Genomic DNA, 25877 nt, shown 5'->3' on the forward strand with positions numbered 1-25877 from the left:
CATACAAGATTCATACTTAGGTAAAATAACTCGAATAGTTTCCATAAATTATTTTCAAAAAAATTAAATTGTTTGGAGTTTGGAGAAGATACTTTTAAGGTTTTCAGTCGAACTGTATCCCGTCAGTCCTTTAAAAGATTAGTGAATAACATATTAAAGGGCTACTCAGTAAAACTCATCTTTAAATATGTTGAGATCACATAAGAGCTAATAGCTAAATATAATGTGTATTAAATAAATTGATATTCATATTAAATATTGTTTTCTGGCCGGGTACATTTCACAAGCTTAATTCTTTTAATAAAATTTACATTTTTTACACATGGCAATATATATTTACAGAATTATGTACAAGGCAATTATGTACATGGCAATATATATTTACAGAGTTATTACAAGTAATTGAATAATCATTAACTATTTATTATTAAACTTTATTTTCAAATTGTTAGTCAAATAATTTATCTACTTGTTTTAAGGCAACTGTGCTAAGGCATTTCATTCGAGCTTAATTAATTTAAATTGAAAAAAAAAAAACTTTTCAGTAAATATTGTTTTAATATATCGTAAAAAAGAAATACTTATATTGCACTTAAATAGGGGATATTATTAATCATGTACATTTAAAATTTTACGTCAAATGTGCCTTAATTAACTGCTTCAGATTCCTCTGGAGTCTCATCTTGAATAACAATTACTTGTTTATTAGCTCGCCTTCTTGCATGAGGTCCACGCCTAGACCTTGCCGGTTCGACTGATCCATCCTCAGCTACCTAGAAAATTCATAATTTCTAGAGTATAGACATATTATATTATAATATTATGATACTGACAATGATATAAACTTTACTGTTTAAAAAAGAACTTAATAAAATTTATTTAAATTTCGGTATAATATCAAGAAAAAAAAAGAAAAAAATATCTGAACTCACCTGAACAGTTTTCCTGTTCGCAACATTATTCTCTAGAAATTTATTAACAGCACCGAGGGTGTTGATGGGTATCTAAAAAATACATTTTTTACAAGTACTGATACATATTGTTAAATAAATTGTCGGCGTCATGTGGCCGATATGAAGGATACAATTAATAAATATATTTTTATATCAAAGTACTTACTTCGATTAACTCATTTAATCTTCCTATTGCAAAAATATTTATATAATAAAAATCCAAATTAATATTATTATTGATATTGAATATAAATAAATTAAATATTACCTTGTTCAGATGTTCTTTATAAAAAAAGTGGCATGTAAAATTTGAAATTAATATTAATAGTTAAGAAGAACAGTAATTATTAGTAAGTGAAGTATTGTTAGTTGTGAACTTACAGCTAAAATATCGTCAAAGAATTTTGAGGCACTCGGTGTTTCAACAGAGACATGAGCTGATGAGGAAGAAGATGATGATGATGATGACAGTGGTGGATCGTTTGAAAGTGATTTCGTGTCTGACTCTGGAAATTTACAGAAAGTTTTTATTAGACATTTTATACCTAACAATGTATTTAAGCGATGAATTTTTGAACTTAAAAAAGAAACATAAAGTAAACATTATTATTGGTCGAAATGGGTTAATTGTTTATGTTTGAAAGTTAATTTGTTCCTAAACAAGCAACAAATTAATAAAGGACTTTGTTAGACTTGAAATATTCATAAAGTATAAAAAGAAATAAAAATGCCATGAAATAATAAAAACATCATTAGAATTAAGGGGAGAAGAGAAGGCGCCAAGATAATCCGTAGCGGTTAGTTAACCGTAGGTCGGTATCGGGCCGTAAAAAGGGAATAAAAATATTTTTTCCTTAACCTTTCTGCGACTTAAAGCGACCTCGGAAATTTAAATGAAAATGTTTCTTCCCTTGTTTCACTCCTATTTTGTAATAAAACAGATTGTCTGTATTTTTGTTAAAGAATTACTTTCTTCAAAAGGATTTTATGGTTAATATAACAAGGGTTTCGTTTTCTGTTTATTTCTCTATAAAATTATAACATATTTATTAAACTTCAAAAGATAGCCGACTATTAAAATTAAATAAAACCAATAATACCCAATTTATTACATTTTTAAACATATGTAAATACTTTTTTACATTGCTCAATTTTAAAAATAGCCACCTGCTTGAACTGTTGCACTCTTTTGCACAGAAATATTAGTGTTAGCCGCCGTGTTTCCTAGAAAATTACCAACAGCCTTTAGTGTTGATATAGGAATCTGAAATCAGAAAAAATAATTACCTTTATGCTTACTACATAATAACTTTAGACATTAAAGAACTGAATTACTCACATTAAATATGTCTGCAAAGAAATTAGGATTTCTTTGAAAAGTAACTTGTTTTGTATATACGTGGCTGCCTCCTGCTCCACCATTAAAACCTCCTTCTACCGCGGCACCAGCATTACCAGATGATTCAGCTTCGACATCTATTCTTTTTTGAATCTGTGGCTCTACATTTTTATATACAGTCGGTCCGACAATATCTCCCTGACCTCCAATATATCCGCCAAGGAAAGCCGTTTTGCGGAAATGATGCCGACGGGGCTTATAATGCGTATGTACTATTTCTTTTTCAACGACTTTTGTTTTGGGTTCGACATAAACCTGTAAATATTAGTATAAAACATCATTATAAAATCCAATATTTTTAGACTGATAGCTTTGGACATAATTTTATCAATATTGAAAAATATATATAGTATTACGTGCACGGATTAAGCTGAAACCTCTAGCTGTTTCCGCTTTTGACGATTGTTCACAGCGTAGGTCTTTTAGTAATCGTTTTACTTAAGGAAATACATAGATTTCAGGGAATGTGTATAACAAATGTTAGCACGTGGTGTATGTCTATTATCAACCATTTTCTAGAATGGATTTAACAAGTTCTGTTTAAAAAATCTGTCTTTAAAATGGGCTTAAACGTGAATGTTATTTACGTTAATTATGTTGCAAGCTGCCTTGAAGCCTTTAGTGCACTTTTATTGGTAGAGAACAAACCTGAGATAAAGGATAATCAATAAAAAGTTGCGGCACTAGCCGTGACTGCTGATTAATACCTGCTGTAAACGCCACATTAAAAATGGAATTTATAAAAACTTGGAAATCATCTATTAAGTTGATCCCTTGGCTCGTTCCACTAACCGGATTCCATACATTACTCACTTCTTTAACGATGACTGGTTGTACGTTTTCATGTATAACTTTTTTTTCGATTTCAGTCTTAACTTCTGTGTGCACTTCAGGTGCTTTTGGCAGAGGTTGTACTTCATTGAGAGAATCAAAGTTAAACTCTGTATGAATTTTTTTGTGTACTGGTTTCACTTGAACGGGATGTAATGGAACAACATCCTGAGTGCCGGAAAATAAAATTTCTGATGTTCCTCCTGCTGAAGATTCACCTGCCTGCAACAGAGAGAATATAAATTTGAATGACCATAAATACAGTTAAAGAAACATAAAAGCATTACAGAAGTGATATCTACAGTGAAACCTACAAGCGCAAAATTGAACATTCACATGCAAATCAAACGTGTGATGCTTAACATAGCTCGTATTATATCTACATGCACAAAGTTGCATATATTAGATTATTTTACCTTGACTAGCTGATAAAATCGGGAGATTCAATCTGCTGACATACAAAACCAGAAATAATGAGCACAAATATTTTAAGAAATGTATTTATTTGATAAGTATGAGTATTCCTTTTATAAGATTTGACATGAATAACTAAATGAATATATACTAAGAGAATCTCAACCATTTGAAAGAGAAACAAAATCTATTCAGGTTTCCTCTTGTGTTGTCGTTTAGCTTTTTCCATTTCTTTTCTCTTTTGTTTTTCTTCCTTTCGTCTTTTTCGGATCTCACTCAGATTGTCACCTACCATTCCTGAAGCTGCATAATGATTGCCAGCTTGAGCTGAAGCATATCCTGCTCCTGCTGCATTTTCAGAGTTGACTCCTCCAGCGAGGCCGGCTGATGCCTTGATATTTCCACCAGCAGTTGCCCCCGCATACAAGCCACCTAAACACAAATCCTAACTTTACAACTAACCCAAAACTTTACGTAATAATGTTTTGTTTACCTCTTAGTTTGCACAATTTACACTTAAATTATATTATTACGAATATATTTTATATTTGTACCTGATGTTCCTCCATTTTCACTTGCTACTCCACCAAGACCAGCTCTTGCAGATTGACCGTGAGGGGTACCAGCCTCAGCGTACAGTCCACCGGCAGCACCACCACCTATTGTTTCAAATATAAATAATCGCATCTAGTATTTATTGGATTACAAGATTCATACAATATGATGAAAAAAAAAATAAGTTTATGGAGCTTGTTGTATCAGAAATAATAATTAGCATTGATTTTCAACTTACCTAATAAGCCACCGAGGCCAACACCAGCATGATAACCACCAAAATTGACTCCTAACTTTCCTTCCTTGAATGTTATGAATTGTGGTGCCTGAAACAAAAGGAGACATGTTCAATAAAACTATTAGCAGTGACCTTGGGATAGCGTACATAAATATTGTATAGTTTTTAAAAAGACTTAATTTTTAATTAAAAGCCAGGGCGACAGACGCTCGAAATTAGTAAACAAGAGTCATTCAACCCGTTTTCATAAAACCCCTAAAACACCAATATTTGTTCTTCCTCAAATCATTTCGTTTTGAACGATTATATTTAAAATTATATAATAAGAATCACAAAAATAAATTTTCTAGTTGTTTTTATCACGGCAACCTCAATATATCCGAGAAATATTCATACACATACACATACGTTACGACGAGACAGAAAATCATGCTACAAAAAAAACTCCCAAAAAAAACTAACCATGAACTAGTTGATTACATTCGAAATTTTTTGTATCAACATATTATCCAGGAAATACAAACAAATATTAATAACATATAATTATATTAATCTCACAATTGAACATCAAACAAAATACCTATAATAAACAGAAAAATCAGAAGGATTACTGGTTGTCCCAATCAGACAAAACATATATCTCTATATTATTAATAGGATTACATAAGATGAATTTATTCCAACAATCATGTTGTATTTCATTATCAAAGCTAACAAAATATTATTTATTTTATAATTATTGCTTATTATATTATAAAAACTCACTTTATTCACGTTCAATTCAACTATTTATATCGTTAAGTTACGTTGGAATTTTCCATAAATTACGATGCGAAATAAATTAATCCGTCAGTATTGCTTTTATGTCGTGTCATTAAATAAACATTTCATAAAATTATTAGTATTAAATTGATCACTATATGATATTCAACAAGTACAAAATGCGTTAATTACAAGTATGATTAAAGGTGATTAAAAACATGTTTTGTGATTTTAGATAATACGATGGTTTTGGTGTTGAAAGGGCAAATATCAGTGAACTTTATTTTTTTAGCAGAATGACAAAAATGAAATCATATTCTTAATGTTACTGCTTATGCTCCAGTTGAAGCTACTTACAATTATAAATAATGAAAATTCAAAGACACGAATTCTGAAATTAGATTGTTTTTAATGTTCTAATGAGTCTTTATGCGGCGTAAGGAAAAGAGCCGCAAGGAATGGAAACTCGGAAACTAACTTTTACTTCCGAACTACTTAAAATTCCGAACCGGTGGTAGATTTTTGACTATCAATAAGCAAGTGTAAACACTTCTATATTGAATAAAGATTTTTGACTTTGACTTTGACTAAAAAAAACAATCTTACGATGGATAAACTCAAATATTATGAATAGTTTTGTATATCGGATTTTGTTGTCTTTTTTTATGATATCGGTAGAAGGAAGAGCAAATGGGCCACCTGATGGCAAGTGGTCACCATCGCCCATAGACAATGGTGTTGTAACAAATATTAACCATAACTTACATCGTCAACGTGCCACCAACCTTAGGTACCAAGATGTCTGTAGTTACACTGGCTCACTCACCCTTCAAACCGGAACACAACAATACTGAGTACTGTTGTTTGGCGGTAGAATATCTGATGAGTGGGTGGTACTTACCCAGACATGGCATTGGCATGCACAAAGCCCTACCAACAAGTATTTTTAACAAAAATGGTATTTCCGTTTATGAGCAAACTTAAGCAATATAGAATTTTTTCTAAAATAAAATATTACATTCACTTAGCTCAAAACTATGGTCATATATTAAATCAACGTCATCATCATTTAAAGAAATCACTCTTTTAAACCAGGATATCTTTATATGTAACCAAATTACAATAATCTATACTAACAGGTGAGCCGAGATGGCCCAGTGGTTAGAAAGCGTGAATCTTAACCGATGATTTCGGGTTCAAACCCAGACAGGCACCACTGAATTTTCGTGTGCTTAATTTGTGTTTATAATTCATCTCGTGCTCGGCGGTGAAGGAAAACATCGTGACGAAACCTGCATGTGTCTAATTTCAACGAAATTATGCCACATGTGTATTTCACCAACCCGCATTGGAGCAGCGTGGTGGAATATGCTCCAAACCTTCTCCTCAAAGGGAGAGGAGGCCTCAGCCCAGCAGTGGGAAATTTACAGGTTGCTTATTATACTAATAGGTATTATAAATACGAAAGCAACTTTGTCTGTCTATCAGTTGCTCTTTCACGTCAAAACCTCTGTACCGAATGTAATTAAACTTGGTGTGAAGCAAGCATTCCTTCCAAGGAAGGAGATAGACTATTTTACCTAACACCTTACGACCAATCCCTAAAACGCAAGCGAAGCTATATAAGCAAAGATCAATATCCTATAATAATAATCCTTGCGTAGCCGCATGGGCATTAGCACTGAAGGCTCTAATTATTTAATTTGGTAATTATAACCGACTTTCTTGTCTTATACTTGTAGAAATAATAAAATCTCTTGGGAGCAAGAGTCGTTCCAATTCGGTGATTTTCTGTTTCTTATATGCTCTACGAGTATTGCACGGTTCCATAATTATAGAAGACGTAAATATAAATTCAGAATCACATCATCGTAAGAGAATGAGGCTGGTCTGTTAAGTGCGTTATTAGAAATTAACTCGTTCATAAAATTAATATTGTTACATGAAATAATTTGCGTTTTCATCTAGAAATATTAAACGCATCATCGTCTTAGGAAAATAGTTATATATTAATATCTAGAGGAATGTTTTGAAAATTCTTTCTATGATTGCAGATAAGTTGTTTTTTTTATTTAGTATCACATCAAATATATAGCCAATGGTTAGAATGCTTACATCTAGGCAAGCACCAATTTTCATGTGCTCAATTTGTGTTTGTAATTTTTGTCACCTACGGTGTTGAAGGAGTGAGGAGGAGACCTACATGTGCCAATTTCAATGAAATTCTGCCACATGTGTATCCAACCATTATTAGCACAGATTGGTGGAATATGCTCTTAACCTTCACCTCAAAAAGGAAAGGAGGCCTACCCCTTTCCTACCCCTAACCCGTATATACCCCAACAATGGTATATACAGGACGCCACTTTTGTTTTACATCAAAGTGCATTTTTAAAATGTCATTTCGAGAAAAATATAGCAGTTGCGTCCTTTTAGACTATATTTATTTTGGGAATGAAAACTCGTTGGCAAAAGTAAAAAATAATAGTAGATACGCCTTTTTTCCCGAATTCAATATTTGCAATTCAATATTGCAAAAATCATCAGATGTTCTCTTTTAGTTTTGACAGCACTATTGTAAATAAAAAACTTTAAAAAAAAAACAAACTCTTCTACATAGTCTTCATTCATGTTTATTATAAAGTCTGTATTAATTTTCATTAATTTACGAAATTACTTTTAAGAGAGCTGTTACAAATGACGAAACTTAATTAATACTTATTGAAGAGCAATAATAACTATTCATTTGATACGATATGATTATTATGTCCTGATCGATTTTGGTCACGGTAAACTCGAGGGAGACTAGATAACTACGCAGAACGTATTATAGTGCGTGTATACAAATGTATACACTTCCAACTTTCTCGGTGGTAGGGCTATATGTAAACCCGTCTGGGTAGGTACCACCCACTCATCAGATATTCTGCCGCCAAGCAACAATACTTGGTATACATAACATCTTAGTTCCCAAGGTAAGTGATGCATTTATGAAGTAACGTATGGTCCATATTTCTAACAGGGCCAATGTCTATAGGCGGTGGTGTCCACTTAACATCAGGCGGCCCATTTGCTGTCCGCCTACCTATTAAATACGAAAAAAAAAATGAAATAAGCTTCTAGACTTCGGGCTGTTACGTCTTAACGTTAATTTTTTATCGACGTGCATTAGTATGAGTAAATGAAACTTGTGTTTACATGATGTCATTGTGTGCGTGAAACAAATATATTTGTTGTTTATTTTAATTTATTAGATTCGATTCGGTTTGATTTATTGACACACCTGCTTAAAAGAGTGATTTCTTAAAACACTGTTGATTTAAAATATGACCAAAATATTTTGACTTAATTAAATCTAATATCTTAATTTACACAAGTACTATATTTTCAATGTATTCTAATATTTTTAATTATAATAACAGTATTATTTTAATTAAATAATAGAGCCAATAATTTGTCAATCGTTTGAATATATAATACTTTACATTTAAGTAGAAAATAAATAAATAAATAAGTTCGTTATTTTATTACGAGTAACGCGTTGCTTATCTATATTATAATTACGTCAAACTGACATTACTCACTCGGAAAATACTCAACATTTATTAATAATAGGTAATCGTTTTTTAATTGATTTTGAAATTTTATCGAGTAAAGTATGCTATGATTTCTTTTATTTTGTATAAACTTAACTCGTAATTATTGCGAACGTCGAATGCGAACCGGCGCGGCGTGGTGGTTTTCTATTTATGGGTATAAAAAGAAATCGTAATTCACGCTCTATTGTTGATCTCTAATTGTGCAAATTGAACATCATAATATATGTTTTATACAATGGAATCAATAAATGTGAAAATGCTGTAGAATTGCGCTTTATCATTAAAACTATTATTTCTAAATCCGGGTTTTCCGTAATCAATAGATACCCAAAAATCAAATGCTTTGCCGGTGATAATACTGTAATTTATTTAAATTATGATTCGCACACTATTCGATAGGATTAAATACATGCAAAAATAAAGTAATATAATTGTCATACGTTTATCTTGACTTTGTCAGACATTTGCAACGATTGCAAAAATAATGTTGGCAACTATTGAAAGTAATGCCACCATTTTTTTTAATATTATTTTGAATAAAAGTCATTACTTTTATTTGTGTCCGATTCGGCTAAAAATATTGACTTTACGCCGTAACATATAACTTATGTATTAATTTGTAATGAAAATATATAGATAGAGAAATTATTAACGTTACTATAAATCGTTATTTTTGTAACATATTTAACGAAATATTATTTGCGCGTTTCAACCGCAAAACTACAAATTTCAACACATCCCTATGCAATAGGATATTCAATAGTCGGAGGATTTGTTCATCGGTAATAATTGTATAGCGTGATTACTTGTACTTAATATTGTGTAAATTCGAACAAAGACAGTGATGTAAAAGGTCGGGGTCAATCTACCATGCAAACAAAAGCAATTTAGCACTCGTTTAATAATTTTTTTCTAATATATATTATCCGGGTAGGTAAATGAAACGAAGCCGGCTAGTACAGGTAAAATGAACTGCACTATCCGCCTTCGTCATGCGGGCCCGCAAGATTCCTCTTCACGGCTCTTTTAAAGGAACCCAGGTTATATGAGTGTAACACGTGTGCTGGTAGAGAATTAAAGAAACAATTGCCAAATTTATGCGTGGTCGGTGGAATTTATGTCGCAGTTAGGCGGTGATGTCGAGAGTCAGCACGCGTAGCCTTGTGATTGAAAGGGGAAACAGAAATTAGAGAGAATAATTCCTCGGAGCACTCACCGTGATATAGTCGATAGGAAATACTCAGTGTCGCAATCGATCTATTCGTAAAGCAGATTTAATATTATGAATAAGACAAATGAAAGATAAATACGTAAATTCCACTCAATAATACAGTTAGATAGTTAGGTAGTGTTTACATTCACACGATAAAAAATTAAAAACACGATGAAGAGATAATAGAAAGGATTACCGGCGGTAAATTACCTTCAAATTACAATTAAAAAAGAAATACATACAATTCCGATAAAGGAATAAACATAAAGTATTTAAACAAATAGTAAATCTAGGTGGTAAAATTTTGTATAATCCCGTCTGAGTAGGTATTCACACATTACATATTCTAATGCGAAACAGCAATGGTTAATTAATAATATAGTCTTGTTGTGTTCCGCCTTGATGGGTGAGAGAGCCAGTTTTACTCCAGGCACAAGGGATATAACATCTTAGTTACCAGCTTATTTATTACAGTGCCAATATATACGGTCGGTAGTCACCATCTGGCGGCCCATTAAATAAATAAATAAATAAATATTGGACAACATCACATACATTACTCTGATCCCAATGTAAGTAGCTAAAGCACTTGTGTTATGGAAAATCAGAAGTAACGACGGTACTACAAACACCCAGACCCAAGACAACATAGGAAACTAATGAACTTTTTCTACAGCGACTCGGCCGGGAATCGAACCTGGGACCTCGGAGTGGCGTACCCATGAAAACCGGTGTAGACACTACTCGACCACGGAGGTCCCATTGGACGGCGCCAACCTAGCGATTTTTATTTATAAAATCAACGATGTTTGATAATAGAAATATACAGTCTTTTATTTATAAGAATGCTTATTCTGACGTCTATTCAACTATACGCATGTGTTCAATTCAATATTATAATATAAATAAATTTAAATATTTATAATATTAATAAATCCGAGATTAACAGATTTATGACGTAAGTACAGGTATGATGACGTAGTATACTACGCTTAAATACAGTTGCAATGTATTGTATTGTAATGTAGTGTAGTTACGTTATATCTTCACGTATAAACAGACATTTCAGACGTAACTCTTAAATGTTTGCTGAAATCAACGAAGATAATTAATCTAAAAAAAATTCTATGAAAAGTAATAATGACATAAGAAGCTCTTATAACTAAATATTAAATTAAAATTAATAAAATTCATCATACATCGTACATTCATTCGTCATTCACACCTTCAACTCGCTTTCTTGCTTTAAGATACGTTGCTTTAAACGCCGTCGAAATTTCTAACATAAAAAAATAACTCAATATTTATCTACCTCATTCATAATGACATTAATATATATTTATATTATTAATTTATATTAAGAGTTGATAAAAAAATATATTTTGTAATGATAATGATGACGTAAAGTTAAAAAACGTAAATTAAAAAAAAAACTACAAGGACGTTGAATGCAGAGGAAACGAATACAATAATATTAATTTCATATACATCATAAATTATGTTGTTGTAACAGGTGCTCACCTAAAAGTCTACAAGTAAAACGCAGTGGTCATCAACAGGTTACCTTTGAACAGCTTATTTGGGATTGGATCTTTATGTAAGCTGTATGGTGAAGAGATAAGCTAGAGTTTTACAGCCAGCCATCAAATGTCCTGCTCAAGTATTTAAGGATACTTTCAATACTTTTGAAACGCCACTTCAATATTTTTGCTTTGATTGTTCAATAGGATGCGCTTAACAAATATACCCTTAGCCTCTTACAACACCAACGGATTGATATCAAGGGGGATCACCTTTGAACCAGTCTCTTCCTTCGCTTAAGCCAAGATCAGTTCATTGTACGCACCACAAAAGAGGCCGCGATGGGTTATATCAACACAGCATCATTTTCTCTATATTTTTCCTTCCTTTCTGTTCATTAAAGGAAATCAAAATTATTCATAGACTTAGCATATTATACAGTGCTTTAGTTTATCTTTAAATAACTTATTTATAAATATTTCTTTTATTTGTGTTTACAATTGCCGTGTACACATGCATAGGAATGTAATCTAGCTCAAAATCGTGTAAGTCCGTAATTTTAATGTATGTTCTGATGGTACTCTGTTTGTTTACCTATGAATAAATAAATAAACAATTACTGGAGCAAAGTAGGAAGATGATAGAAAATAAATATAAGGTAATAATATTGAGTATGGGTAATTGTTCGTTTCCTAAAAAAATAAATGATTCAAAACGTTTGTAGGAAGTAAATAAAAACGAAATCGTCGTATCCTGCCTATCCTACACACAAGCGACTTAAGTCGCAATACTTTTATATACCTTATTAGTTATGAATACAAATCACTTCAAGAAACACTTGCTGTATATATTTAAAAGCCAAGATTACACAGTGGCTAAAACAAAAGCGTTTTAACCGAAGATTGTGGGTTCAATACCGGGTAAACATCACTGAGTTCTCATATTTAAAGTTCATCTTGTGCATTGTTGCCACTTGTGTGTTCACCAGCTTACATTGGAGCGTGGTGAAAGATGAACGAACCCATCTCCTCAAAATCGGAGCACTATAACCAGTGTGACAAAGCTGTTATAAATAACTATGCAATATAATTACATCTCGAGGCGGATTAAAGGGCTTTAGGCGGCCTAAGGAACTCGAACCGCCTCCCTCCCACCCAAAAGATTGTGAGTTATTCCGTGACAAATCTTAAAGTGAACTTGATACTTATTACTCCAATTAAAATTTATAAGCAATCATTAATATAATTAAACTAAAATAAAATATTGTGTGATTTTTAATATTTGTCTACCACCAGCAGGGTCAACCCCCCCCCCACCAAACAACAATGCTGGAAAACCATAAAACAACAACTATATCCAACAACAACTCATTAGATCAGTATATTTTATTGAAACTATAGCAATATTAACATGCAAATCTCTACATAAAAATAACATATAATTTTTTGTCTACCGGTATTGAGTATGTAAAACAGTTCCTTGTAATTAGCCATTTAGACACAGTTTATAATTTATTCTTAGTCTGTGTTAACCTTGCATTTATTAAACACGAAACTTATATTTAAGCTGACGTGATATTATCACTACAATTCTAGTGGTAATAAAATTAAATACGAACTAGTTCAAGACCTGACTTCTCGGTCTTGGTCGTTTTATCCTTAACGTGTATTGATTTCTAATCAGGTTATTAACGCGTTCCGTATATTACGTACATCGTCGTCTAACTAGTTGGTCTAGTTGTTAATTTATATGGCCGGAGATTCTGAGTTCTCGGGTTCAAATCCTGAATCATGTCATTGTCATGTAGCTGTTGTTGCTCGAAAAAAGATAGCGGAAATTTTTCCGTTAAGCTGTAAGATTGCTGAACGCTGTTAGGTAGTTGAGGTTCAAAACTTAGTACGGTTGTATGCTGATTTAAAGTGCAAGTGAGTCAATGTAACCACAGGTACAAAGTACATAGCATCTTATCCCTAACCTAAGCTATTGAAGGTTGGTGTCGCCTTGGTTATATCAGGAATGGTTAATATTTCTTATAGTACCATGTCTGAACTCTTTCCAATCATATCATTCAATGAATTATAGTAGTAAATGAATAGAGAGTATTCTTATGTTTGTTCACACACTTGTAGAATATCATATATCTATATATATATATATATGTATATGCATAGTCTCCAATATGACGAGACACTACATCAGCAGTATGTTACGTACATTTTTTTTAGTAAAACAAGTATTACGATTATCATAAATACTTATTGTGATCTAACCATATGCGTAAGATTATACGTTTCCATGACCCACAGTCATCTTAATTACGCGATATAATTACTTTGTGTTACGTAATACACATGGAAAATATTAAGATTTTTTTAGTAAAAGAACCTGAGCTACGATTTTTAAATTTTATCGAATGCTTTAGTAATTCTTTGTTTCTCTGAAACCTTTCAAGATATTAAAAACTCTTCCTATTATACTACGGAGTTAAATATCTTTTATATTCGTTCAGTATCGATGACAATGCATTTTTAAGCTATATATATAACTAAACGTATTATGTATATGTCTAAGAACCGAGATGGCAATGTGGATAGAACGCGTGCATCTTAACCGATGATTGCGAGTTCAAACGTAGAAAAGCACTGAATTTTTATGTGCATAAATTGCGTTTATAATTGATCTCGTGATTGGTGGTGATGAAACACATTATGAGGAAACCTGCATGTGGCTAATTTCAATGAAATACTTCCATATGTGTATCCAACAACTCGCTTTGCTTCAAACCTTTTCCTCAAAAATGGCGACACTTTACTTTTATTGAACGAATAACTAATACACCACCAAACTTGGAACTGCTATCTTATATCACTTGTAGTTACAATGGCTCACTGGGAAGTGAGCCACATTTTTTTGTTTCAGTATGAAGGGTTCTTAAAACTGAAACACGTCAATACGAAGTATTGCTTATATATTTGCTATTCCTTGCTATAGATGGTATCTACCCTAGTGTACATGCACGAATCCCGACCACCAAAAGAGTCTATAGTGTATATTTAAATTTTCTCGTGACTTATTTTACTTCAAAAACACAATGCATTATGTTTTCAAGCGTCAATTAACATCAAATGTTTTTTTTTTTTTATTTTTCGAAAAAGTTTATAAAATTAACAACGAAAGTAATATTAAGTAATTCATTTTGATGACGAAAGAGAATCTGTTGAAATTAAAAATACAACAATGTCCCGATTGTCTTTCGCGATTTTAATAGCACTCGAACACGCGATGTTGCAATCAGAATTATAATTCTATAGATGGCAGCGACAACTCGTAGGTGTTAATGTTATATTTAATGTTTTTAAATTAAAACTTAATTCCGATATAATGTTAGTTTTAAAGAATTTATACCGAGTAAGTATTTAAAAGGCAATTAGCTGACAATTACAGATATTTGATGTTTTTCGTCACCGAGCACGAACCTGCGTGCAAACTAGGTGTACAATAAATATATCTTTTGTGTTCCAGTAGGTTCGTACAGGATTGAACCGCATTTAGAATCGTTTTTACCTCAAAGGGGAGAGAGATATAGATTGCAAGAACATGGTAATTGTCTTGTTGAGAATTGAGAACAAGACATTCGTAGATAATGTCGAAATATCGAGCTCCACCAAATAAAAATAAAAAACATGGTAAATATCCCGTTTTAAATACTGTTAGTAATAAAAATAACCATGTTAATTTAAAATCTTATATGGCTAAGTGTAAACTGATGTAATTAATAATAATAATTTCATTTATTTCGTAATGAAACATTTTTGAACATGACTTGGTTTATATATATAGTAATAAAAACATATTTAATAATATGGATCATCATCATCATCATCAGCAGCCCATATTCGTCCACTGCTGGACATAGGCCTCTCCAATTGCACGCCACTGCGATCTATTTTCGGCTACTCGCATCCTCGCATCTTGCGCAAATCGTCACTCCACCGTGCCTGAGGACGTCCTACACTACGTTTGCCGAGACGCGGTCTCCACTCTAGAACACGTTTTCCCCAATATGATCGTTTCCATAATATGATTGCCACCAAACTAAATATAAAATTAGAGCCTAGAGTACAGTAAGCCTTAAATGTCACACTGCTGAGCGAAGGTTCTCCGTTTGAGGAGAAGTTTTGGATCATATTCCACCATGCTACTCCAATGCTTATTGGTTGTACACATGTGGTAGAATTTCATTGAAATTTTACACACGCAGGTTTCCTCACGATGTGTTCCTTCAGCGCCGCTCATTAAACAGCCTATGTCAATAAAATCAGTTCCCCCAAAAGTACAAATAGTCGAAATATCGCCTGAGTAAATTAAGAAATAACAAACTTAAACAATTAGTATATAAACTAAACACAAAGTTCAAATATTCAATATGATATAATAACAGGTTTCGCGTGCGCAAATAATTTGAATTAAATGGGCGACAAAACTATTTGCTTTGCCCATCACTAGGCGATTGAATATTTATACAGCTACAAAATTTATTACATAAGAACTAACTTTCGTGAACTAAGGAAGAAACAATTTACAATTATATTGTTATTAATCTTTTTATTTTATCGTTAAGCTCTACGTTATGGAATGCTGATCAAAGTCAGCTAAACTAATTTCACTTTTATCTGAATGGTCATTGGTCTAAAGAAGCTGATGACGGGATAGACAACCAATGAAAATTCAGATGAAAGCTAAATTGGACTGGACATAAACAGGACGTAAGTCTTTCAATTTGAACGAGCAACGTTATTTATTAGGATGAGCTGGACGTATTCCACGTTGATGAGAAACCTAGTTTTACCAAAACATGGATAGAACTCCTCGATAGATAACGTTACGGAAATCAGAATATTTAAGCCATACATTTCGAGATTTTTGGCCTAGATCTTAATAATTTTTCACATAGTGTGTCTTCTTTATCAAAGGCTTTGAACGAGATATATAATAATTATTTATAATTTTTTATAAATATTCGAAATTTTGCTATTTTGCGAAAGTTAAGAAATCATCAATTTCGATACGCATATTCTTAATATATTATTAATTATGTTATAAACTAAACAGCGTAATTCAAATCTAAGACTAATTTTTAAACCTTGACAATTCGAGAATGATGATTTTGAATATTAACATGTATCTACGTAAGTGCGAAAAAATGATATATGTAATATTACATATAATACACATTGGCTTAGTATATCGCCATCGAACATAAATAATATAAGCATTACTCGTTCCTTAAATATTTAATGCCTTATCGCTTCTAAAATCTAATTCTATCCATCTTTCACATCTAAACATTAGCTGCTCCGCGCGGACTTAACTTTATCGATGTACTTCTGATTGTTGGTAGTGGAAGGATCTTTATGAATTTAATAATTTTTCTAGGGTAAGTTATGTTCGATACAAATGGTTATTTAAAACGATTGAAATCAAACACATGTGATGTTAATTGATAGTTCAAAAAACACGAAATAACACTCAGGCTACGAACACGGTACATAAGGATATTTTAATATAATGTTGTTTACATTTAAAATTAGCATTATGCATGCGATCCGCGTTTGTTATACTACCATCAACATTCATAAAATCCATGAATAATTTGATTATTATTCAATTAATGTGTTCTACAAAATATGTTTTATTTACGAGCACGTGAGAGGAATAAACTTATATTTAATAAGTGACATCCCGAACGGAACTCGTAAGTGTTGAATATTAATTACGAGTCGGCAGTATTTATCCGAGAAGGTGGTACAAATTTAGGTTTGCTAATTAACGGTAAAGTTCAGTAATGGTAGACGTCAACGCTGAACTGATGGTACAAAGTTGAGCAATTGGTCGAGTAGTTTTTAAATTGATGGCGTTAATGATGGCAGCAGACATTCTTAACATTTTAAGTGATAGGAAACGATTAATGACGTCATATTAATTACTTGGTTACTGAGTAGTTAATGTTCTGTCCATGATAGTGCTATGTGCTCCATATTATTGTAGTGCACGAATGAGATTCATATTCCTTCACCTTAAATTATAAAACAAAAGCTGATGGAACGAATACAAATTTCCAGTAAGATTTTTACTTGGCGGTAGGACTTTGTGCAAGCCCATCTGGCTAGGTACCACCCTCTCATCAGAAATTCTACCGCTATACAGTACTCGGTATTATAGAGTTTCAGTTTTAAAGGTGAGTTAGTCAGTATATCTACAGGTGCAATGGACATAACATCATAAATCCCAAGGTTGGTGGCGCATTAGCGATTTAAGGAATGTTAATATTTCGTACATAATCATAATAAACATAATCAGCCTGTAAATTTCCCACTGCTGGGCTAAGGCCTCCTCTCCCGTTGAGGAGAAGGTATGGAGCATATTCCACCACGCTGCTCCGATGCGGGTTGGTGGAATACACATGTGGCAGAATTTCGTTGAAATTAGACACATGCAGGTTTCCTCACGGTGTTTTCCTTCACCGCCGAGCACGAGATGAATTATAAACAAATTAAGCACATGTAAATTCAGTGGTGCCTGCCTGGGTTTGAACCCGAAATCATCGGTTAAGATGCACGCGTTCTAACCACTGGGCCATCTCGGCTCGGAATATTTCGTACAGCGCCATTATCTAGGGGCAATAGTGAGCACTTACCATCAGGTGGCCCATTTTCTCGTCTGCCTACCTATGTCATAAAAAACGACGCACTTTTGATAATACGGATCTAAAATTAATGATTAAAGAGTTAGTACTCTTGTTTTTGTATTCACTTTTGTCGCTTGACTGTTATGTTTCACACGCTCCAGGATGTATAAATAAAATAAATATTGGACAACATCACATACATTACTCTGATCCCAATGTAAGTAGCTAAAGCACTTGTGTTGTGGAAAATCAGACGTAACGACGGTACCACAACCAGACCCAAGACAACATAGAAAACTAATGAACTTTTTCTACATCGACTCGGCCGGGGATCGAACCCGGGACCTCGGAGTGGCGTACCCATGAAAACCGGTGTACACACTACTCGACCACGGAGGTCGTCGATGTATGTGTGTTATATGTGACTTTTTTTAGTCTCATAATCTGACGGTAAATCTCACACGACCACAAACAGTTCAGGCGTGAGTGTATAGGCATTAGCAACTTCGAAACTGTCACTGCTGAGAATTATTCCAACCCAAGGAACTATAACTGCCATACTCGGATGATTCCTAGTCGATGGATCGAATACAAGATCTCGGAATCAACAGCCTTATAAGCTAAACCAGAGAGGCGGATAAATATTTGAAATAAAACAAAAAAGTACGTACGTACTTAATTATTCAACTAATGAGCGAAAATGAAGTCGCTAATGATGTGAGAACAATTATGAAATTTCTTGCCACTTTAAGTTGTTATGTAATACTGAATTGCTTCATATAAACATTTTTTTTTTTTTAACACTCCTTTTTTTTTTTTAATAATCTATATCTCTAATGTGCCACCAACATTGGGAATTATGTCCATTGCACCTGTAGTTACAGACTCACTCAGATTTCACACCACAATACTAAGTACTTCGTTTGCCTGTAGAATATATTAAAATTCTTGCATAAATTCCTTCCAGAAATTAAACACATACAAGGGAGTATTAAAATAATTATAACATATCATACATATTATTATTTTTTATAGCATAGGTTGGTCGAGCATATAAGCCACCTGATGGTAAGTGGTCACCACCGGCCATAGACAGTGGCTCTGAAAGTAATATTAACCATTCCTTACATCGAAAATGCGCCAACAACCTTGGGAACTAAGATACACTGGCTTACTCACCCTTCAAACCGGAACACAACAATACTAAGTACTCTCGTTTAGCGGATATCATTGTTCATCGGATATAGAATATCTGATGAGTAGGTGGTACCTACCCAGACAGGCTTGCACAAAGCCTTACCACCAATTAAAATCAAATCAAAACTTATTAAATGTCAAATAAACACTGCCAAAAATTAAAATGGGTATTTTATATTATAATATGGAGCCGAGATGGCCCAGTGGTTAGAACGCGTGCATCTTAACCGATGATTTCGGGTTCAAACCCAGGCAGGCACCACTGAATATTCATGTGCTTAATTTGTGTTTATAATTCATCTCGTGCTCGGCGGTGAAGGAAAACATCGTGAGGAAACCTGCATGTGTCTAATTTCAACGAAATTCTGCCACATGTGTATTCCACCAACCCGCATTGGAGCAGCGTGGTGGAATATGCTCCATACCTTCTCCTCAACGGGAGAGGAGGCCTTCGCCCAGCAGTGGGAAATTTACAGGCTGATTATGTTTATGTTATGTTATATTATAATATGATACTGGTCTTCTCTCATAACCCGATGGCAGAGTAAATCCAACATGAACGAAAAGAGTTTGAGCGCATGACCGATGGCTCTTCGTAGTATTATTAGTAGCTTGTTCTAAAAAAGTATCGCCACAAAAACACAAATCTTTATATGGGCCCGATTCGAGGTTGAACCGAAGAACTAAAAATTTTTTAAGATAAAGGCCATTGAGGAAGTTAATTATATGAACCATAGAAGAATACTTCGCGAACGTATTTTACATAAAGAACTTGATAATGAAAGTTTAAATGAAGCGCTTTGCGTTTGCAACGATTAAATTGAGTCAAAGTTTTGTTCCAATCGTTAAGAAATCTTTTGTTTCTTAAATTCTATATAAACGATGCTACTTTTTCAGGAGCCTGAGGCTTCAATTTCACCTTTTATTAAAATAAATTGTGTTAATTTCCTCGAGATTCAAAGGCTTAAGTTGTTTTTGTGTAAAATCTTAATAACTTTAATAGATTAATAAAGTTGTTCAATATTCGTAGACATTTATTCCGTATTTTCTCAATGTTGTTTACAAGACATACATATACTTCGGAAACAAGATAAAATAAACGCAGATACTTCCAGGCGAGATAATGTAAATTATATGAGAATTTAAACAATAAAATACTTACGGAGTTTGCGTACGATACGAACACCGCCAGCAGCATAAATGTTATTGATCTTCCCATTTCGACTGAAAAAGAAAAAGATTTGATAAACTTAACTTAATATTTATGTTATGATTTTTTTAAGAAACTTCTCGAAGTGTAATTACTTTATACCCTGTACAAGATAGCTTGATCTTTTTGACAGATGTAATTTTTTCTGATCGACATAACTTTGCAATGACGAACATATTATTTTCTTAATTTAATGATTTTAAAAATTGTAAAAATATTTTAAAAAATACATATAATACAATAGTTCTTAAATATTTAAGCGTTATCCGAAAAATTTAAGACTTTTTCTATTATATATTATTGCTTCAAAGTAAAATTTAAACAGAAACATTGAAATTAATAGACGCTTGTACAATGTTACATCGGTCGGACGTAGGGACGCGAATAACAGGCAGTAACTGCTACAAATATCGATAACAAAAATCCTTATTAAAGATCATTGTTAAGTTATTATTACGAACGGGGGTCCTTTTGGTTGGGGTCTCTTTAGCTAGTATAACTCTTTTTAGAAAAATAAGTTAAAAATAATTGAATTCTTATTTGAATTACGCATTCCATCGTTCCATCGACTGTTATATATGTTATATTTTCTGTATCTCATCACTAGCCCGTCTGTTAAAAAGATCAAGCTAACTTGAACAGGGTATAATGATAACATGATGATGTTATAATATGGCACAATAGACTTGGTGGTAGCGCTTTGAATGGTGAGTAAGCCAGTGTAACTACAGTTTCAAGGGACATAACATACGTTCAAGGTTGCTATTGCATTGTTGTTATAAATAATTAATAACATTCCTTACAGACTCTTCCTACGTTTAAATTTCTATGAGTACTGTTAATCATTTACCGTCAGATGAAACAATGGCCAGACAGTCTAAAGAAAAGTAAAAAAATAAATTAAATACAATTGTTAATTAATAAAGCTTTGTATTGTTTAATTTCCGTACCGTTTCATACTTAAGAAGTATAATCATGAACGATGCAATATTTTAACGTTTTACATTTAAGTAATAAAACCAAGTACAACGTTATTTATTATATAGTAAGATGTTTAATAGGTACTTAATATAAAAGTGGTTTTTACCAAACCGATACATTTAAATATGTGTACATTCAATTAGGCTCCAAACGTAGGTCACAATATACACACGCACAAAAACAATATATGTATATATATATCATTCACATTATAATATTTATCTACAAATTTTACACATTGACAGACAAATTTCCCACTGCTGGGCTATTCCTTTGAGGAGAAGGTTTGGAGCATATTCCACCAGTGCTCCAATGCGGATTGATGGATACACTTTTGGCTGATTTATAAACACAAATTAAGCTAATGAAAATTCAGCGGTGTCTGGGTTTGAACCCGCAATCATCGGTTAAGATGCACGCGTTCTAACCACTAGGCCATTTCGGCTCTTTTACAATATTTATCTAAGAGTGCCAATATCTTAAATTAAACGCGCATGCTCTCCGTAAGCGTATCTTTTGAGTTGGTTACCTCAATGTCGTGTCGTCACGTCTCACTCAACCTTTCACTAAAAACTTACGTCATAGTTTATAGTGAGTGTTCGTCGTAAGTAAGAAAAGTACATTTGTTACGTTATTACAATAATAACTTGTAAGACTAGCTCGACTAAAGTGATAATATTACAATTAACACTTAAAAACTGATTTTGTTTGTACTGGCGCGTCTTGGGGGTGAAACTGACACGTATGCCGTGACATATAACGGCATCTCTTTCACACCGTCATGCCTATGAAACATTGTTTTAAACATACTTATTTGATTGTGTGTTTCAATTAATTGTACTCCAAATTAGTGTTTGGTTAACTTTAATTCTAAATTATTTTACTAATCATAAATTTCCATGTTTCATAGAGCGTCCCGTATATGCGGGTGCTTGCTGTCATATGTAATTCCGTCATATATGCTTATACAAGGATGGATGAATTAGCTAGAACGATATAGATTCATTCAACACGAAAACATTATGTAGCTGCCACATCGTCGAGTTAAGTTACCCTATCATACTTTGTCAGATTATTATGTGAGAAATGAAGATGAATGTTAAAAGTAAGTCGTTTTCCAGTTTTGTCCTATACAATTATGAAAGAGGGACGGGAGGGAGGTTGTAGGCACATATTCCGGGTACAAAAGTGAACTATGTATGTTCGTTTGTAGCACGAATGTATGTATTAACCTGTTATTTCATTCGAATTCGCTGAGGCATTCTAGCGTGACTGTGCAATAATCTTATTTATAATATAAGTAAGATTTATACAGAGTTTTGTAAAGAGATACAAAATCAGTCAAAGTTGTAATTTATATTAAATAATTTACATTCAAAACATAAATCTTGTGAATCACTATCAAGGAACTAGCATACAAGCAACAAATAGAATAATTAATGAAAATGCATTATCTTCATTACGGAGTATAAAACAAAGTCGCTTACCGCTGTCTGTCCCTCTGTATGCTTAGATCTTTAAAATTACACAGCGGATTTTGATGCGGTTTTTTTTAATAGATAAATTGATTCAAGAGGAAGGTTTATATGTATAATACATGGACAATTTACTAGAGTAACACTGATAATTTTAGAGGTTTGATATCGTAAATAAACACATTTTTTGTCAAAAAAGTCCGCAATGGTATATGTCTATCTCTCAGGGATAACCCACAATAACCACTTTTTACGAGAAATAATGGGTTATTTCTGAAGCAATCGCTTAATCTTTACCCAAATACGTACCTTAAATACATTGTGCATTTAATATAGACAGGGACATAGCGGTTTGTATTATCTAACGACTAAAAAACTTTGAACGTTGTAAGACATTCTGTAGTATATTTAGTGTCAGCACTGCACCCGTGCGAAGCCGGGGCGGAACGCTAGTAATATGTAAACGTGTAAATGTCCTTGAGATAAAGCCTGCCTATCTTTAAAGAGAAGGCTTGGAGATTAATCAACTACGCTGCTCTGATGCGGGTTGGTGGTTATAATTGTGTGTATAATATTTATTATAAAAAAAAGTAAATAAAAACTCAGCGCTAACCAGATTTGAACCCGCAATCGTCAGTCAATAATCACGCATTACAACTACATGCGTGCACACATGTTATAAAATTACAAAATTGGATTTCCCGCTGTTATATTCTGTGTGCGTTATTACAAACGACGGCATATTTACGAAACGAAACTGGTTTAATCGCGACAATGCCATCAAAATAATCAGCATTTCGGTGATATTACACAGGCCGCCATCGTGGTTACGATTCAGTGACTGAATTAAAATTAAATTTCGGACCCTCGTTACTTGTAATGTAAACAATTTATATTATATACATATAGATTAGTAATAAAATATTATCATAGACGACCTCCGTGGTCGAGTATTGTGTACACCGGTGTTCGATTCCCGGCCGAGTCGATGTAGAAAAAGTTCATTAGTTTTCTATGTTGTCTTGGGTCTGGGTGTTTGTGGTACCGTCGTTACTTCTGATTTTCCATAACACAAGTGCTTTAGCTACTTACATCGTGATCAGAGTAATGTATGTGATGTTATCCAATATTTATTATTATTTATTATTCTGTATCCCATATACGTATTAGTTTAATTGTTTTGATATTAAGCTTATTACAGGTTCGAATTTGTACAGAGCAAATAATATTAAAGATATATATATTTAATTAGCCGGAAAGTTATACCATAATAAGTTTACTTGGTAAAAGGGCTTTCAGCAAGTCTGTCTTGGTAAGTACCACCCATTATTGATATAAACCAACGCCAAACAACAATAAACAGTATTGTTGTTTTCTGGTTTGAAGGGTGAGTGAGCCAGTGTAACACAGACACAAGAGACATATTTTTGTTGCAAGGAATATTTAATATTACGGCCAATAGCTATGGACAGTGGTCCCCACATACCAGGTGGCTCATTTACATGCATACCTAGACTATAAAAAGCAACATCTCCGTTGAAGATAAACATCTGAATCATCAAAAATTGTGATGCATGTATCCAACCTGTATTAGAGCAACGTTATAAAACAAGCAACGGATTAAACTCTAACCCTTACAATGGATTAACATATACCTAACTAATAATAATTGTCTTATAATTAAATAAAGATGAAAATAAAAATATATAAGTCAAATAGAATACGAAAATAAATAAATAAATCCGCTAAGAAAGGATTATTGAAAGTTCCTAATTAAAAGGTGGGTGTTTAAAGGGATCACTTAGTATAAATTTATACTAATGACGTCTAATTTATACTAATGACGTCTATTTTATACTAATGACGTCTATTTTATACTAATGACGTCTATTTTAAGCAAATCAAAAGAAAGTAACAATAGTTATAAAAAAGAAATACATTTTTTATGGCAAAGATCAGTCACCTCTGCTCATAAACATTGGTGCTGTATGAAATTTTATACATATTTTAAGTAACCAATGCGCCACCAACCTTGAGAATTGCGATGTTCTATCCCTTGTTTCACTAGTTATACTGGCTCATTCACCCTTCAAACCGGTACACGACAATACTAAGTATATTATAAGGCCTACCACTAAGTTATAAATAACAAACATAATATAATAGAAAAAAATTATGAATATTGAACTATTTGATCCCTAATATTCAAATGTTTAATATTTTGGCTCTATGACGTATTACTGTTTGTATGAGTCTTTCATAAGATATGTATAGATATATTAATATAGCAGTATTATTTCAATTGTTCACTATACATCAGATATCATTGTGATCAAGCCTTTGACAGCTCCTGACTGGAATTCAAAATTAATCTATTGTTTTTGCTAGATTGTCTTACAATAATAGTTCTATCGCGATTGTTCTTTGTAATTAAGATCAAAGGATATTTCGTAATTCAGATAATAATAATAATTTATAAGGAAAAATTCTTAAACAGCATTATGAACTAAAACAAAGAAAATGAACGATTTCAATTTTTTTAAATTTCAAACTATTTCACGTCAAACACACTCACTAAAACATTAAAATACTTACAATAAATTGAGATCTAACAAATTGTAAAGTCAATGAACTTATTCACATGACAGTAAGTAAATTAAAAAAAAAAAAACAATTTACCTGAATACAATATAGCACTAATTATATCTTCAACACATTTATTATGATCGGTTCGAAATTATTAAAAAAAAAAAACGATTGTGATAAAATAACTTCGCTTGACGCACAGTCGCGTGCGCAGACGAAGGCTTTGATTTACAAACTAAGGTAAGAGACTATACC

At 32.7% G+C, this 25877-nt stretch overlaps 1 protein-coding gene across 4 annotated transcripts; it reads right to left on the reverse strand.

Annotated features, from left to right (window-relative positions):
* Positions 1-538: 538 nt before the first annotated feature.
* Positions 539-25877, reverse strand: LOC113400842 (uncharacterized). 4 transcript variants are annotated; one of them, XM_026640512.2, is made up of 11 exons: positions 25716-25877; positions 20533-20594; positions 4391-4478; positions 4152-4256; positions 3890-4029; positions 3001-3405; positions 2293-2607; positions 2121-2217; positions 1335-1459; positions 933-1004; positions 539-773 (listed from the first exon to the last, which is right to left on the reverse strand). In XM_026640512.2, the coding sequence occupies exons 2-11, from the start codon at positions 20587-20589 to the stop codon at positions 648-650; spliced, it is 1530 nt and encodes a 509-aa protein (XP_026496297.2). In that variant the 5' UTR covers positions 20590-20594; positions 25716-25877; the 3' UTR covers positions 539-647. The 4 variants fall into 4 exon arrangements, with proteins under 4 accessions (XP_026496297.2, XP_064072309.1, XP_064072308.1 ...); XM_064216239.1 differs by lacking the exon at positions 25716-25877 and having other exon boundaries at positions 3166-3405; positions 20533-20615; XM_064216238.1 differs by lacking the exon at positions 25716-25877 and having other exon boundaries at positions 20533-20615.

Source organism: Vanessa tameamea, chromosome 11 (assembly GCF_037043105.1).
Source record: "Vanessa tameamea isolate UH-Manoa-2023 chromosome 11, ilVanTame1 primary haplotype, whole genome shotgun sequence".
NCBI classification, from domain to species: domain Eukaryota; kingdom Metazoa; phylum Arthropoda; class Insecta; order Lepidoptera; family Nymphalidae; genus Vanessa; species Vanessa tameamea.